This window comes from Eumetopias jubatus, unplaced genomic scaffold (assembly GCF_037043125.1).
Source record: "Eumetopias jubatus isolate StellerSeaLion01/CBP00866 unplaced genomic scaffold, mEumJub1_p1.0 scaffold_9, whole genome shotgun sequence".
NCBI lineage: Eukaryota > Metazoa > Chordata > Mammalia > Carnivora > Otariidae > Eumetopias > Eumetopias jubatus.
This window is the reverse complement of record NW_028274815.1, coordinates 16,713,126-16,729,536: the sequence shown is the minus strand read 5'-3', so window position 1 is coordinate 16,729,536 and position 16,411 is coordinate 16,713,126. Positions and strand designations below refer to the sequence as shown.

Sequence of the window (16,411 nt, the reverse complement as noted above, 5' to 3'; positions counted from 1 at the left end):
TGTCTTATGGATATTGCCCACTTCTGCCAGATTGCTTCCCAAAGGCCATTCTCACCATTACCATCAATGTGGAATCTCTGGTGTCACTACATCCTAACTACCATTACGTTTACCTTAAGGTGGGTGTCAGGGGAGGAATGGGTAGTCTTGCAGTAGATTTATTGACTGTTGTGCTGGGAGAGACATGAATAACAAGTGTACAGATTACTAGGTAAAGTTTACCTGGCTACCTTTACTATTGTTGACTTAGGATAACGACAGGTGCTATGAGTTTAGAGGAAAAGGAGATTTCCTTTATTTGAGATTTTCAGGGGAGACTTCCAAGTAGGAAGTAGAATTTGAGCTACATCTAAGATGGCAAAGATTTGAAGAGAAAAATTTGGATAGACGACGAAAGATATGTCAGTCTAGATCCATTCAGGAGACAGAAACCACACAGTAACTTAAATAGTTAAGGAATTATTAAGCTGTGGAAAAAGAGAAACTCTAAAATTATTATATAAAGAAAACTGTATAAAGATAGCCTAGGGCTGAGGGAGAGTACCCAAGAAAGGACAAACATAGAATGTGGGTTTAGATCTCATTGAAGAAGGTGTGGTTGCAGGTGTATGGTAGAGAAATTTGGTGGTTGTCTGCACCAAAGCTGGTCCACAGTCACTGTGTCAGCAGGTGAACCAAGACTGGTGAGAGGTTGCACAGAGTGAATCAGGGAGCTGGTGCAGGTGTGAGGTCGGGAGTGGTGGCGCATCTGTTGGAAGGGCCACAGTAAACCACTCTGGGATCCATCCAGGTGAGTTGAGGCTGTTAAGCACAGTCAGAGGAGTTTGGGGCACTGCTTTGGGTACTGCTATGAATGGGCGGTTGGAGAAGCTTCCCTCTTAAGCAATTCAGAGCTCTGTTGGGCAAGGCAGTTCCAGGCTACTGTGTGGTCAGGTGGCTGGTTCTTTAGTGTGCCTGTGGGCTGAGGAGAGGGTGCAGGGAGCAGCCACCTGGTCTGAGGTACACACCTGTGCTATCTGGGACTCTTGCCGTATTGTTGCTGTTGCTGCCAGAAGAGAGAGCAAGAGAAAGAGGAAACACATAGCAGCCAGCCAGATGCTGGAGAAAGCTGTACTCTTCAGGCACGTTAGCACTAGAGCCGGGCATTTTTTCAGTCTTGGTGCTATTGACTTTTTGGGCTAGTTAATTCTTTGTTGTGAGTGCTGCCCTCAGCACTGTAGGATGTTAGGCGGCATCCCTGGCTAATCGGATCCTGATTCACACTGCTGTCTAGTCTTTCACTTCACTGAAGACATGTCTCCCTGTTTCTCCTTACTCTTATGGTTTGTTTTAATTTTGTGTGTGTGTGTGTGTGTGTGTGTGTGTGTGTGTGTGTGTGTGTGATCCTATAATCCAGAATAGTTGACTAGTCCTATACCTTCTGTATTTGCTTGTGTATATTGAAAGTTGCCTTTTTAAAAATTCTTGAATATTGCCTTTGGCTCAAAGCTTTACGTCTTAGCAACTCACTATATTGTTTTTCTCCTCTTATTTAGAAATGGACTCGGAAATCAAGGAAGAAGTTCCTGTGCATGAGGAATTTATTTTATGTTGTGGAGTTGAAACCCAGGTTCTAAAATGTGGGCCCTGGACTAACCTCTTCAATGAGCCAAGAGCCAATAGGCCTAAGCTGCTTATTTTTATTATTACAGGTAAGTTTAAAAATCTGGATGAGGAGTCTATCTACAGATACTTACAATAACTTTTTCAGATTTTAAAGAGAAATTGATAAATATAAAAAAACTCTGTGGAAGGAAATAAAATTACTCAAACCATTGATAACAACCACCTTTGGTTCTTTAGTGGCTGGGCTTTTTGGGTTTTTTTCTCTGCATTTATATTATGTATGTTATGTTGTCTGTTATATATATTTTAAATCATAATTGGAAGTATACTATACATATAGTTTTACAATCCACTATTTAAAATTCCTTAATATTTAGAATAATTAGAACTATCACATTTTTGACAGTTTTCTTAATAGTTTTTTCTGTCTCATTCCAAGATGATTATAAGTTTAGTAAAACATTTATCCTGAGATTTGGCAACTGAGTCATTTGTGACTTTTGCTGGATCACTATCAATAGAATGTTAGGTATGGGTAGATGCTTGATTGTAGGTATTCAAAGTGCTTTTAAAATTGTGAGTTAGAACATATTTATATCAGCCTGAAAGATTAAAAGTGAAACTGTAAATATGTATCGTATCATATATAGCTAAGTCAATGGGGTATTATGATTGCATTTCCTTTTTTTTTTTTTAACAATTTTATTTGTTTGAGAGAGAGGCAGAGATAGCAATAGAGAGCACGAGCAGGGAGGAGAGGGAGAAGCAGGCTTCCCCTGGAGCAGGGAGTCTGACACAAGACTCCATCCCAGGACCCTGGGATCATGACCTGAGCCCAAGGCAGACGCTTAACCGACTGAGCCACCCAGGTGCACCGCATTTCTTTTCTTGTATATTTTTTCTTGTTTGTTCTCCCTGGGTTAATGATTGTCTTATTTGCTTAGTTTTTCTGTTTTTGAATCACTATTTATCCTTAAATTATTCTCTAGGAAGTGGGAAAAAAAAATCCTCTTACTGCGTTTGAGTAATCAGTCAGGTTTTGTTTTTTTCTTTCTTTGGAGATATCCTTCACAGAACTCTGTTCTTTGGCTCCAGTCTGGACTGACTGACCTGTGGGTCTGCTGCACAGGCCATCCTGGGGATTCTTTTCACTTTCCTCCTGGGTTAGATTACATTTCCCGGATCCCATATTTTCTTATTTCTTGGTTTATTGCTTAAGCACATCTCCTAGTAACTTCCTGAGAACAGGTGCATGGGAAGTAATCTTTTAAAGATCTATCATGTCGGAAGATGTTTTAGACTTCTAGATTGCAGATCATTTTTCCTGACAATTTAGAGGGCGTCTTAGCTATTTTCTAGTACCTTGCTTTGGATGTTTTTTCATCCACTGTAAGCTTTAGTGGACCCTTTTATGCCAGAAACTCATATACTTCAATTCTAAAAGCTATGTTTTTTCTTTTTTTATAGTCTCTTGTTTCCTGGGTACATACATTATCATTTCCTCTGGCTTCTTGCATTGTTAGAGTTTTTACCGTTTGTTTACATTAGTGTTTGTTTTTCCTCAAATGTTTGGTAACCCTTTCATTTTTCAGAGGAAGACATAAACAGCTAATTGAAATCTTTGTGTTCAGTGATGAGACTTGTCTACAGTTGCGCCTAGAGTGACCAACCATCGTAGTCTGAGAGATTTTCCAGGACACATGATTTCTGGTACTAAAACCACAACAGCCCTAGGCAAAACAGGATGGCTGGTCACTCTAGGAATCCTCATGCTAGGGTAATCCATTTCACTGGAGAATTTCCAGCTTTCATATCTGTAGCTGTTTCTTGGGCCGTTCAATTTTTCCAGGAAGGAATCTTCCAGTATCCAGTTTGAGGAGTGGAAGCCTGTTTGCTGATGTTCAGGGCTGAACAAGGGAAAGAAGGTTGGGAGTTTCAGTGTTTAGTAAACAATTGATCTAACCCCTTCTCAGTATAGTGCTTCTGTTTGCGGCTGGCCTAAGATTCCTGATCCAAAACGTCTCTTCCATGGGGCACCTGGGTGGCTCAGTCATTAAGTGTCTGCCTTCGGCTCAGGTCATGATCCCAGGGTCCTGGGATCAAGCCCTGCATCGGGCTCCCTGCTCCGCGAGAAGCCTGCGTCTCCTCCTCCCATTCCCCCTGCTTGTGTTCCCTCTCTCGCTGTCTCTCTCTCTGTCAAATAAATAAATAAAATCTTTTTAAAAAAAAAGTCTCTTCCGTTTAATCTCTTCTGGAAATAAAACTTCCAGTCTCCTGCCATGATGTAAAAGTCTTTTTGGAAAGCAGTCTGTTGACATCTATTAAAATTAAAAATACATATGCTTTGCTAGCAGCGAGGGAGAGTTTGAAATTATAGACATGACACATGCTATTTGATGGAGCAGAGATTTGAGGCCAGGGCAGAGCGTAGAATTGAGAAAGTAAGTAGAAACATTGTCTTAGACTGGAGATGGAATATTCTTCTGAGGCGAGCATGAAGGAGGTGAAGTTAATTACTCAAGTGGAGAAGCGTGAAGGCATGTCAGAGGGAGTAAAGTAGTTCGTGCCTCCTGTTCTCTGCTAATTAAGAGTTGAGGTGATCTGTTGAGAATAAGTATGGCAGAGGGTAGATAAGGGCCCTGAGGAAAGTAATCAGCATTGAGAATAGCAGATACGTAGGATGAAAAGAATTATCAACCAAAACCAAGTAGAGAAATTTTGAGCAGCACTGTGATGGAATAGTGGGTGTATTGGGAGTAAGATCTGAAAGAGTAGAAGGCCTATCAGAGTGAGAATGGTTTGAATGTTAACCATTTCTGAGTAATGAGAAAATCTAAGCCTGTGATTCTTAAAGTTGGGGTCGGGACCAGCAGTATCATCCGAGAACTCCCTAGATACGCAGGTTCTGGGGCCCCATTGTAGACCTTCTGAACCAGAAACTCTGGGGATGGAGCAGCCTCTGTTTTAACAAACCCTCCAGAGGATTGTGATATGCACACCACTGATTAGGACGTAGCTCATTGTATAAGCTTAATGTACCTGAAGTTCTTTGAATTTGATCAAGGTAATGAGTTATGAGACAAAGATGTTGGCTCAGTGAATCCACCTGGAATTTAAAATCTCCTGACGTGGAATGGCAAGTGAAACTGTCATTTAAGGATCAAGGTTTTCGAGGAAATGTGTGAGAATGACTAAACAGTTGATAGATGGAAATGGAGGCGGAGAGGTTGTTACAGTAAAACGGATTAGTAAGTGGAGCTGATTGCTCACTGTGCTTCCCCGCTCAGAGGTGCTCATTCACCCACTCATGTGCCCTCGGTAAGGGGAACCCTGTGTTGCAGAAGTCTTTGCTTTCCTTGAGGCATAAGAGGTGTTAGAGAAGAGTGCCTGCTCTACTACACAGGCTTGAAAGGAAGAGTCTGTGCTAGGGGAAGGCCAGGTTTAACATACGATGAAGAGGTAGATAGAGGGAGCATTCGGTGAACACCTGGTGGAGAAAGGGAAACTTAAAACATTTGTTTTATGGTGTTGCTGTTTTATAATGCTTTGACATTTTCAGATGATACTTAGTTTCTTCGTATTCTTTTTTTTTCTTTTTTTTTTTTTTTAGTTTCTTAGTGTTCTTTCATGTTTGCCCTTCTATTCTCATTGCTGCCCTTGGCCCTTTTTCTTGGAGTTCATGGGAGCTGTAGGCTGGTGCTGCTCATTAGTTTTTGGAATTCAGAACTGTATTTTATATTTGGGCTGAGTCTATTTATACTGTGGGGAAAATTAGTACTTAGAAAAATTAATTACTTTTAAGTTGGTAATGATAATGAGGAGTGATTTATTAGAATCCACAGATTGAGGAACTTTTAATTTCATCTTTTCCAGTGAACCTATGTTTTAGAGTTTTTGTTAAGTAACAGTATCCTTGGACTTTCTTTAAATAGGGAAATGAGCAAAGGAAGCCAATTTGAGAACTCACTCTAGAACATATTGAGTCATTATAACTCTCAAGGGGTCATCTGGGTATAATAGTCATGTAATGTATCTTGTATGGAGTATAGTGATTGAAAATGGAACGGACAAGGCTCCTTAGGTAAGCCCAAAGTTCTGTCCACCTGACAGCCTTCTGTATAGATGCTGTGCCACATTAATTTTATATGTGGCAGTTTTTGTCCCCTACAAGATTAACTGGAAGGTATAAGTCTGCAATTGCAGTGTTGAATGGTTAGAGTTTATTGACAGTTGGGGTCTAGAGATGGTCACTGCAGCCCCTGTTATATGTCGCTCAGGCATTTGACTATATGTTCAGTCAAGTATGTGTTTATAACACATTTTGATATGCTTTGATAAAGTGTTTTACTAGCATTTTTATATTGGAATGTTTTCAAACATCCCTACACCTGAAGATACAAATATACATGCAGGCGTGTGTATGTATCTGATTTTAGTTGCATAAACAAGACCCTTTTCAATCTTTTTTGGTTTCCTAACCAAGAAATTAAGTTCCTGGCTCATAAAGTGTATATGTTACACTTATGTAACCATAATATTTACATGGCGAAGTATGCAATGACCTTTAAATAGTGCGTTATGTTTTCTACTTCCATCTCAGTTGTGAGTTGGATCTTCATGTTACTTACTGGCCATTGTGGACTCTTCTGTTTCTTCTGGAGCCAGGCTTTTCATTGCTTGAGGGCCTTTGCACCTGTTCTTCCCCTGTCCTGGTCTCCTACCTCACATTTTTACAAGGTTGATTTGTTTTCATCTTTTCAGTCGTAGCTAAATGCCGCCTCCTCAAACATTTTTCTCAGGCCACCCTAATTTCTTCCCTTCTCTACCACACGCTGTTTATTTCCCTCATAGAAGTTAGCACACTCTTGAGTTATCTTATTTACTTATTAAGTTATGTGTATATATTTTCCTACTAGACTATGAATTACAAAAAGACCTTTATCTGTCCTGTGCCTGACACAGTGACTTCCATGTAGTAAGTGGTCAATAAATAACTGATAACTAAAAGAATATACAAAAGAAGCTATAGCCTGACTAGAATGAAATCAGAATGGAGTAGTTGACATTATCATTTACTTAATGATGATAAAATGGTGAACAAGAAAGCTTAAGATCTTATAGTCATTAAGGGAAAGAATCAAAACCCAGAGATAGGGAGAAAACATTGTTTTATAGCAGTTCATTAGCTAGTACTCTTCAGTTTCATATTGTAACTCATCATAATTATTGCATCTAAATCATGTAGTTGTTACCTCTGGATTCTTCTGAAACCAGTTTTAACATGCTATACACCTTAAACCACAGAACGTCACGTGTCAAATTTATTCAATAAAAACATAAATATGTAATAATAATGTTAGCAATAATAGCTACCATTTATTCAGCATTTACTATGTGCCAAGTATCATGCAAGGGATTGCCTGTGCATTACCCCTAATGATAATGCCAGCTACTTTGTGGGCCTTTTGTAAGATTAACTAAAGGTATGCAGAAGATCCTAAACCAGGTAATTTATGCTCTTTTTTAAATTCATTATTACTGTTTTCTTTTGTATATTCTTCCAGCCATCAAATATTTATTGAGCCCTTATCATCTGTGTGATCTTGGGCAAGCTATTTAACCTTCTTGTGCCTCAGTTTCCTCATCCATACAATGGAAATAAGAATAGTACTACCTCATGGGAGGACTAAATGAGTTAATACGTGCAAAACACTTAAATGCTGCCTGGCATGTAATAATGTACAGCACTTTAAAATGTGGACTAGGGGCACCTGGGTGGATCAGTTGGTTGAGCATCCAACTCGTGATTTCAGCTCAGGTCATGATCTCAGGTCAGGAGATCAAGCCCTGCACTGGGATCCACACTCAGCGGAGAGTCTGCTTCAGACTCTCTCTCCTTCTCCCTCTGCCCCTCCCCTGCTTGCTCTCTCTCTCTCTCTCTCTCAAATAAATAAAATAAAATGTGGACTGTTATTATTTTCTAGCCTTATGAAAACCACTGTAAAACTTTGTGAGAGACATAAAACATTTGAATGAGACATGACACATTCCTAAAAGATTATACTCAGTAATGTAAAAAAATAAAATCTTTCTAAATTAATGTATAAATGAGATGAAATTTCAGTCAGAATTCTAAAAAGATAAAATTGAAGCTGGTGAAAGTAATTCTAAAGGTTATGAGACCAGGCTAGAAAATTTGGGAAAAATTAAGAGAAGGGACTTGCCCTGTCAGTTACTGAAACATTAATAAATAAATTAATACATAAATTAATAAATAAATACATACATACATACATACATACCCAAGACAGTAATCAAGACAGTATGGCACTGGCAGAGGAGAAAATAAGTAGAATTATTTGGAATCAGAATTAGCAAGCTGGGGGCGCCTGGGTGGCTCAGTCAGTTAAGCGGCTGCCTTCGGCTCAAGTCATGATCCTGGGGTCCTGGGATCAAGCCCCACGTCCAGCTCCCTGCTCAGCGGAGAGCCTGCTTCTCCCTCTCCCTCTCCCTCTGCCTGCCACTCTGCCTACTTGTGCTATCTCTCTGTCAAATAAATAAATAAAATCTTATAAAAAAAGAGAATTAGCAAGTTAATGTAAAAATTCAGTATTAAATTCAGAAGACATTTCAAATCAATGCAGAAAGAATGGATTATATAATAAATGGTCTCGGGACACTTGGCTAATCACTTGGAACGAAGTTGGATTGCTACTTTGTACTTTACACTCAGAAATATTCCAGACTTACTGAAGATTTAGATATAAAACATGAAACAGTGCTACCCACATCCACCACAGATGTTACAGCCTTGGTGCTATACACCCCTCCTCTCTTCCTCCTCCTCAAGCTGCCCCATGTCAGTCATGGGGCATATTACTGTGTTCGAGGAAGTTTCTGTGCTATTTAACAAAGATGACACGAGCACAATAACAAAGAAATTTGGAGCATGGGTTAGTAGGTCAGAATGCAGCAGAAGCAAAATAGCAATATGAGTGAATAGGCCGTTTGTTACCGTCATGGCTAGACATGACAAGTCTGAAGAGCCAACGTTTACGCAGCACTTGTGTATCAGGCAGTGTTTAAGTACTTTACATACGTTAATTCACTTAGTTCTTAACGTGACGTACTTGATTATTATCCTCATCTTGTGGACAAAGAAGCTAAGACCCAGAGAGGTTAGGTAACTTGCCAAAGGTCACACACTTGGTAAGTAGCAAAGCCAGGATTCGACCTCACACAGGCTGGCTCCAGAGTTTATGCCCTTAACCACTTTGCTTCTTTGCCTGTCTAGGACACTGAAAGATGCAGGTAATGAAGAAATCAGTGTCATGTGACAAGGGTGGCAGAGGTTCAATCAGTGCAGCAAAACCATGTCATGTAATTGCAAAGAGGAGAAAACCTAATAGCATGAAGAAATAATAAATTGATTGGCAAATTAATATTGATGGAAGTGGACCAGTATCTGTGAAAACATTATACAGATGATGATTGCAGGATGAAAGCCCCATTTCACTGTCTTTTCCCCTAAAAATGTATCAGATTGACTCTTCTTCTAAAAGGTCATTATTCATTCTATTTCTCTATAGCAAACCCATGTCAAAAATACCTTCTGTATATACACAAGAAAAGTCTATATGTATTAGTTGGTGGTCTTTTTCCCAAAAGGTGAAACTATACATCTGCTTATAATATCAGTACTTGTGATAAATGATGAGGAAACCTCAGTAAACTCCTCAAAGTACTGTTTGTGAATGATTCTTACACTGATTTGTTTTCATGCAGCTTGCTAACTAAGCACAGTAAAATCTTGAAGGGCTTTAGAGACAGGATTATAATGACTTTGAACTACTAAGATGGTCATGGGAAGCCTCTGAGAGATGTTTAAATTAGGATACTGCTATGAGTTGATTTGAAGTTTGAAGGTATCTTTCTGGGTACCCTGCAGAATGGGCTCCCCGGGGACAAGAGTAGATAGAAGGCCCATGAGGAGGCTGCTGCAGGAAACTCAAGGTGGTAATGCTGATGGAGAGACATGAGATGCATAAGATGTAAGATCTGTTTTGGAAACAAAGTTGACAGGACTTATTGGTGAATTGGATGTGAAAAACAGGGAGAAACCAAGAGTGACTCCTGGTGTTAGGACTTGAGTATTGGGGTTTAGGATTGGTGGTTCCTTTATTAAGCTGAGGAATAGGGAGGAAGAATTTATCTTGAAACCATTGGGGAACAAAGCAGGAGCAGAAATTTTCTGAGTGATCATTCCCAGACTTACGGTATAAAGGATATTAAAATTGAAGTGTATATATAAATGTTAGTAGATTTGTAGAAGAAAGCGTGAGGTCAAATGGATCCTTCTTTTCCACTCTGCATATCTTATGTGAGCTTATTGCTTTAGTTAACTAAGGTCTGTGTTTCTTTTCTTAGGTAATCCAGGTTTTTCTGCCTTTTATGTACCATTTGCAAAGGCTTTGTACTCCTCAATAAACCGACGCTTTCCAGTTTGGGTTATCAGTCATGCTGGACATGTTTTGGTCCCCAAAGGCAAGAAGATTCTTATAACCTCAGACGGTATGTCTTTATTAACATCTCTTTTCCTTTACAGCGAGTGGGTATTCATGTGTCTAGAAAGTCTGCTAAGGTTAAGAGTTACACCATTGGAAACCTCTGCTTGTGGCATTGGGCGCATGCTGCCACGTTTTGGTAATTTTAGGATTTTTAAAGTCCTTTTCATTTTCTGCAGGTAGTTTTCTCTAAAAATTTGAGTAGATCAAACAATTGTCTAAAACTTGCCTTCTCTGTGGACCAACTAGTAATCAGCTATATATTTATTGATCAAGCACTATATTTCCAGGGCTGTACTAAGAGGAATGGTGGAGGAAAAAATATTGTAAGCCATGGTCCTTACTCTAAAGAGGCTCTTACCCTAACGTTTAGAGAATGATGAAGTGATAAACTCTGGCCTGCTGATAATGTGGATATTTGGGAAATAAGGGAAAGAACACGGTATGGGTTCGAAAAGACTGTGGAGTAGATGGGTCCCAACAGTTGAGTAGAATTTGGATCCAGGGGTTGTGCGGAGTGCAGAGGTGTAACAGGCAGAAGACGTAGCGCAACAGGAGAGATTCAGTAGGTGTGCTGCTGGTGCTGGGCAGGGCCAGACCTAGAGGAACCTTGGAGCTGGGGAGAGAGCCATGACTCCATTGGTAGACTCCTGGAGGCCTTTAAATGGAGAAAGTAGCACCAGGTAGCTGCAAATTACCTGCTTCTAACATATGAAAATTCAGCATTCTCACTCTTCTAAAAAAGAAAAATATAACTTCACTTCTCCGTAGGCATTCCATTTAAGGGCCGTTTGTCCCAAGCATGACCCTTAGTTAATCTGAGGTGGGGGAGAGGTGGCTGTGGCTCTGGTTTGCTCCTCTTTCTGGTATGCTTCTCCTATGGTATGCGCATCTTACTGAGCATCTAATGATAGGGGAAACTGTGTGGGGAAGGAGGGAGAAAAGAGCAGGTGATACAGGAACTCTCTGTGCTAATCTCTTCAAATTTTTTATAAATCTAAAACCATCCTTTAAAACAAAACCTGTTAAAAAAATACTGGAATTTAAAAATAATTTGGTATTTAGATTTTGCTTTTTATCATTGCTGTAACAGAAACCGTAGATTAGGTAGCTTCATTAACAGGAATTTATTTTCTCATAGTCTGGAGGCTACAGGCCCAACATTAGGGTTTCAGCATGGTTAGGTTTTGGGGAGAGCCCTCCTGGCTTGCAAGTGCTCTCTTTCTCTTTGTGTCCTCATATGACAGAGGAGAGAAAATGATTTCATGTGCTCCAGGAAGCTCTCTGATATCTCTCCTTACAAGGCCACTAATCCCATCATGAGGGCTCCACCCTTATGGCCACCTTTAATCCTAATTAACTCCCAAAGGCCCTATCTCTCAATACCATCACATGGCAGTTAGGGCTTCAATATAAGAATTTTAAGGGACACCGGTATCTGGGTGGCTCAGTCGGTTAAGCATCTGCCTTCAGCTCAGATCATGATCCCAGGTTCCTGGGATCAAGTCCCATGTCAGGTTCCCTGCTCAGTGGGGAGTCTGCTTCTCCCTCTCCTGCTGTGTGCGTGCTCTCTCTGTCTCTGTGTGTCTCTGTCTCTGTGTCAAATAAATAAATAAAATCTTTAAAAAAAAAAAAAAGGAATTTTAAGGGACACAAACATTTAGTCTGTAACAGTCCTGAGTAGGGATGCTATATACCAACATTCCAAATCTGATCGCAAGTATAGGTCAGCATATACATGTGAACATTGCACCTGAATAATAGTAAACATACAAGTTACTTTTTGAAACATTTTTACTAAATATTTATTCAGGTTTAGTAGTTGCCTTTGGTCTATCCTCAAAAGTATTTCCTGACAGTTTATAGAAACTGGTCCTTTTTGAAGCCTTGACCCTATTGAGTAACAGAAGAAGTTTCTAAGTGGAATTTCTTTGCACATTTATGAACATCTGCAGGTATGCTAAGTTTATAAAAATTGCTTTATTTGAAGAAGTGGGTGACAGTTAAAAGATGATTCATATTTTTATCCACATCCTATTTATGGCTCTTAATTGGAGCATATGGTCAAGACACAATATAATTATTGCAGAATTTAGGAAACAAAATCACCATCATGCATACAGGGTAGATACTCTTCAGTTCTGTAGTTAGTATGGAATTTGGTTGTCTTTTCTTTTCCCTCCTAAAGCCATAGCTCAAACTCTTTGTGTGTCACCTCACTGTGAACATCTCAGTGATTCTTTTTTTTTTTTTGAGAGAAAGAGAGCTCCCAGAGCACAAGCAAGTTGGGGGGTGGCGGGGAAGGAGGGCAGAAAGTGAGAGAGAATATTAAACAGGCTGCATGTACTCCATGCACTGCGCTGATGCCTGCAGCTCAGTCTCACAACCCATGAGATCATGACCTGACCCAAAATCAAGAGTCGGACGCTTACCTGACTGAGCCACCAGGTGCCCCACAGCTCCCCAGTTCTTGACCTCTGTCTTACTTCTCACATATAGTAGTATAGATCAGCTTCCTGAAATCTTAGGTCTGGTTCCAGAATCCTGTGTTAACTTTAAATTGATAACGTCAGATACCAGCTCTTGAGGAGGGAATTCAGTCTCCTTTTTTTCCCCCTAATTCCACTAAATTTAGTCATTTTTGAGTACCTGCTGCGAATATGCCTCTTTGCTAGCACTTAGGGAAAAATACACCTGTACTTAAAACACATCTGTTGCACTTGCATTGTTTATGGTTAGGTAATGTCACCAGCCAGACTTCCTGTGTCCTCCTCTTTAAGGCATCACATGTAAGATTACCCTCCTCAGGAAACCCTCTACTCACAGTTTCCACTGTCAGTGCTCAGGTCCTTGGTGAGCCTTCTTTGTTTCCATACTTCAGCCACTCAGAGTTCTACTGCCACCTTCACTACCTTGTTTACTGCCCTAATTATCTTCCATATAGAATTACAGATCTATAGATTCAGAGCGATCCCTGTAAGAATTCCCACCAAAATTCCAATTGTGGCATTTTTCACAGAAATAGAAAAAAATCCCAAAACTCATGTGGAATCATAAAAGTCACCAAATAGCCAATAAATCTTGAGAAAGAAGAACAAAGCTGAAGGCACCACACTTCCTGATTTCAAACGATATTGCAAAGCTGATAATCAAAACAGTAATAGCACTGGCATAAAAACAAACCAGTGGAACAGAATAGAGAGCCCAGAAATAAACACATATGTATAGAGCCAATTAATCTTTGACGGGGGCTCCAAGAATACACAATGGAGAAAGAGATAGTATCTTCAATAAATGGTGTTAGGAAAACTGGATATCCACATGTAAGAGAATAAACAGAAATACACATAAAATTAATTCAATACTTAAATTTAGGACTGGAAATCATGAAACTTCTAGAAGAAAACATAGGGGAAAAGCTCCTGTCAAGGTCTTGACAGTGATTTCTTGAGTATGACACCAAAAGTACAGGTAACAAAAGCAGAAATAAATATTGGAACTGTGTTAAACTAAAAAGCTTCTGCAAAGCAAAAGAAACAATCAACAAAATGAAAAGGCAACCTGTGGAATAAGAGAAAATATTTGTAAACCATCTATCTGACCCAAAATGTATAAGGAACTCATACGCCTCAATAGCAAAAAAACTAATAGCCTGATTTAAAAATGGGCAAATTTTTCCAAAGAAAACATACCAATGGCCAGCAGAAATATGAAAAAGATGCTCAGCCTCACTAATCATTAGAGAAATGCAAATCAAAACCACAGTGAGACTCACTTCACTCCTGTTCAGATGACTGTTATCAAAAAGACAAAAAATAACACAAATTGGCAGGGGTGTGGAGAAAAGGGAACTCAGCACTGTTGGGACAACCATTACAGAAAACAATATGGGAGCTCCTCAAAAATTAAAAATAGAACCCCCATATGACCCAACAGTCCCACTTCTGGATCTATATCTAAAGGAAATGAAATCAGTATCTCAGAAATATCTATATACCCATATTCATTGCAGCGTTTTTCACAGTATGTGGATAATTCCAAGATATGGAAACAACTTAAGTGTCTGTTAATGGATGAATAGGTAAAGAAAATGTGGTGTACACACACACACACACACACACACACACACACACACACACACACACACAATGCAATATTATTCAACTATGAAGAAAGAAGGAAATCCTGCCATTTTCAACAGCATGGATAAACCTGGAGGATATTATGCCAAGTGAAATAAGCCAGACACAGGAAGACGAATACTGTATGATCTCAGTTATATAGGGAATCGAAGAAAAGTCAAACTCATAAAATCAGAGAGTTCTATGAGCAGTTGCCAGTATTTGAGGGATGGGGAAATGGGGAGATGTTGGTCACAGGGTACAGACTTCCAGTTATAAGATGAATAAGTTCTGGGGATCTAATGTACAACATGATGATTTTAGTTAATAATACTATATTGTATAATTGAAATTTGCTAAGAGAGTATATCTTAATGTTCTCACCATCACAAAAAAAAAAGAAAGAAGGTGGTTATTCCCTCCATCCCAAGCCTCCTGATGGCAGTGGCCTCAGTTAGGAGTGCCTGCTGTGCTTGCCTGGTACACATCACTGGTAGGGAGCTCCACAGACATTTCCTCCATGGGGGCCCTTATTTATGGCTGGGCTAGGTCTTGTGGTTCTAATTATGATTGCAGGATGCACTTCAGGAAGACACCATGAGGGAACTTTGAGGAACAAGATTTATTACCTACAGTTTCTTGAGGGTACATGGAAGGGGGAGCAGACCTGGGGCCCTGCCTTTATTAGAGCCCGAGGGTGGGGTGCCTACAGTTTTGCACTTCCACTCTTTACTGGCCAATGTAAGGCATAAGAGCCAGAGTTAGGGCTTGGGAAGGAAGAAGTGGGTCATACAAGAAGTCAGTCATTACCCAAGGCTTTCTGAAAGGTACGTTTGTGGGTGGGGTGGCCTAGTTCCTTATCTGGTTGTTTTACTAGCAGTTGTGTCATACAGGTGGTAATATGCTTATTCAAGATGGATGTCTTTTGAAATGGAGGCCTAGTCAATCAAAACCTTAACATCAGGCACTTACACTACATTATGTGAGGTGATGGATATGTTATTTTGATTGTGGTAATCATTTCACGGTGTATCCGTATATTAAATCATCACATAAAAACAATTATGTGGTTCAACCTAAGTATATACAATTTTTATTTGTCAGTCATACTTCAATAAAGCAAAAAAAAATTATAGAAAGTGGAAGATGGGTACATGCAGATCTATTATATGTTCTCTCTACTTTTATGTATGTTTGAAAGTTTCCACTATTAAAAAAGAAAACTTTAAAGAAAGAAAAAAAATTATAGAATCATAGAGCTAAAAGTATCGACATCAAATCTTACCTTGAACCCTTATTTTTCCAAGGAAGGAAAGTAAGGCCCAACAGGGCTAAATCACCTGCTAGTGAGTGGCAGAACCTTGACAAGAAGCCAGCACTTTGATTGTTTAGTTCAGTGTTCTAGTCCTGTTGGTGGGTCATCTTAGGTGACTAATGCAAAGTGCTAATGAGACTCCGTTTTTAGGTTTAGTTACTCTGTGAGCTAATTCTCAGATTGACCCTTCCATGATCACCAGTTATACCTGGTCTGTGACCCTTTTCCTGCTGTGGTTCATAGGGGAACAGGGTAATGGGGTGTAGAAGAAACAGTGCAACTCATGGCAAATGCTTGTATAAATACTTCAAAGTGCCTTTTTTCATAGTATCTTTTTCTCTGTGTTAATGCACACTCGTGTGTGTCTGTGTGTGTGTCTCTGAATGCAGTTCACTTGAGAGTCTTTAACACTTCACTTAAAGACTAGGGTATACTTTGAAAGACAAGTAAATATTGATTACCTAGCAGTGAAAGATTTTAAGAGCAGTAGTGAGGTGAAACTGAATATACAGATTTTGCGTCCTTGATTAAAAACATGTATTTAAACAGCCATTGTATTGAAACGTGACTGAAGGTGAACAGAATGTGTAGCAGATACTTGCTCTGCTATGAAATATCTTAAAAGATACAACTTTATTGTTCTATGTCCAAAGAAAATTTTAGGTTCAATACCATAGTTTTTCCTTTGTCAGGAAATGTATATGTTTGCTTGGGAGTGTGTTTTTACTATCTTAGGTTGTGTTTGGAAAACAGAGGTGTTAGAATTCTTCTTAGAAAACAGACTTGAGGGACACCTGGGTGGCTCA

The 16,411-nt window shown here is 39.5% G+C and overlaps 1 protein-coding gene across 2 annotated transcripts in view; it reads left to right on the top strand.

Moving 5' to 3' along the window:
• The window catches only part of LDAH (lipid droplet associated hydrolase), a 107,655-nt gene that overhangs the window by 13,601 nt on the left and 77,643 nt on the right, over positions 1–16,411 (top strand). For both annotated transcript variants that reach the window (XM_028099467.2, XM_028099466.2), the window contains exons 2-3: positions 1,536–1,691; positions 10,033–10,176. In XM_028099467.2, coding sequence (XP_027955268.2) covers positions 1,538–1,691; positions 10,033–10,176 — 298 coding nt within the window. In that variant the 5' untranslated portion in view covers positions 1,536–1,537. The remainder of the gene's footprint in view (positions 1–1,535; positions 1,692–10,032; positions 10,177–16,411) is intronic.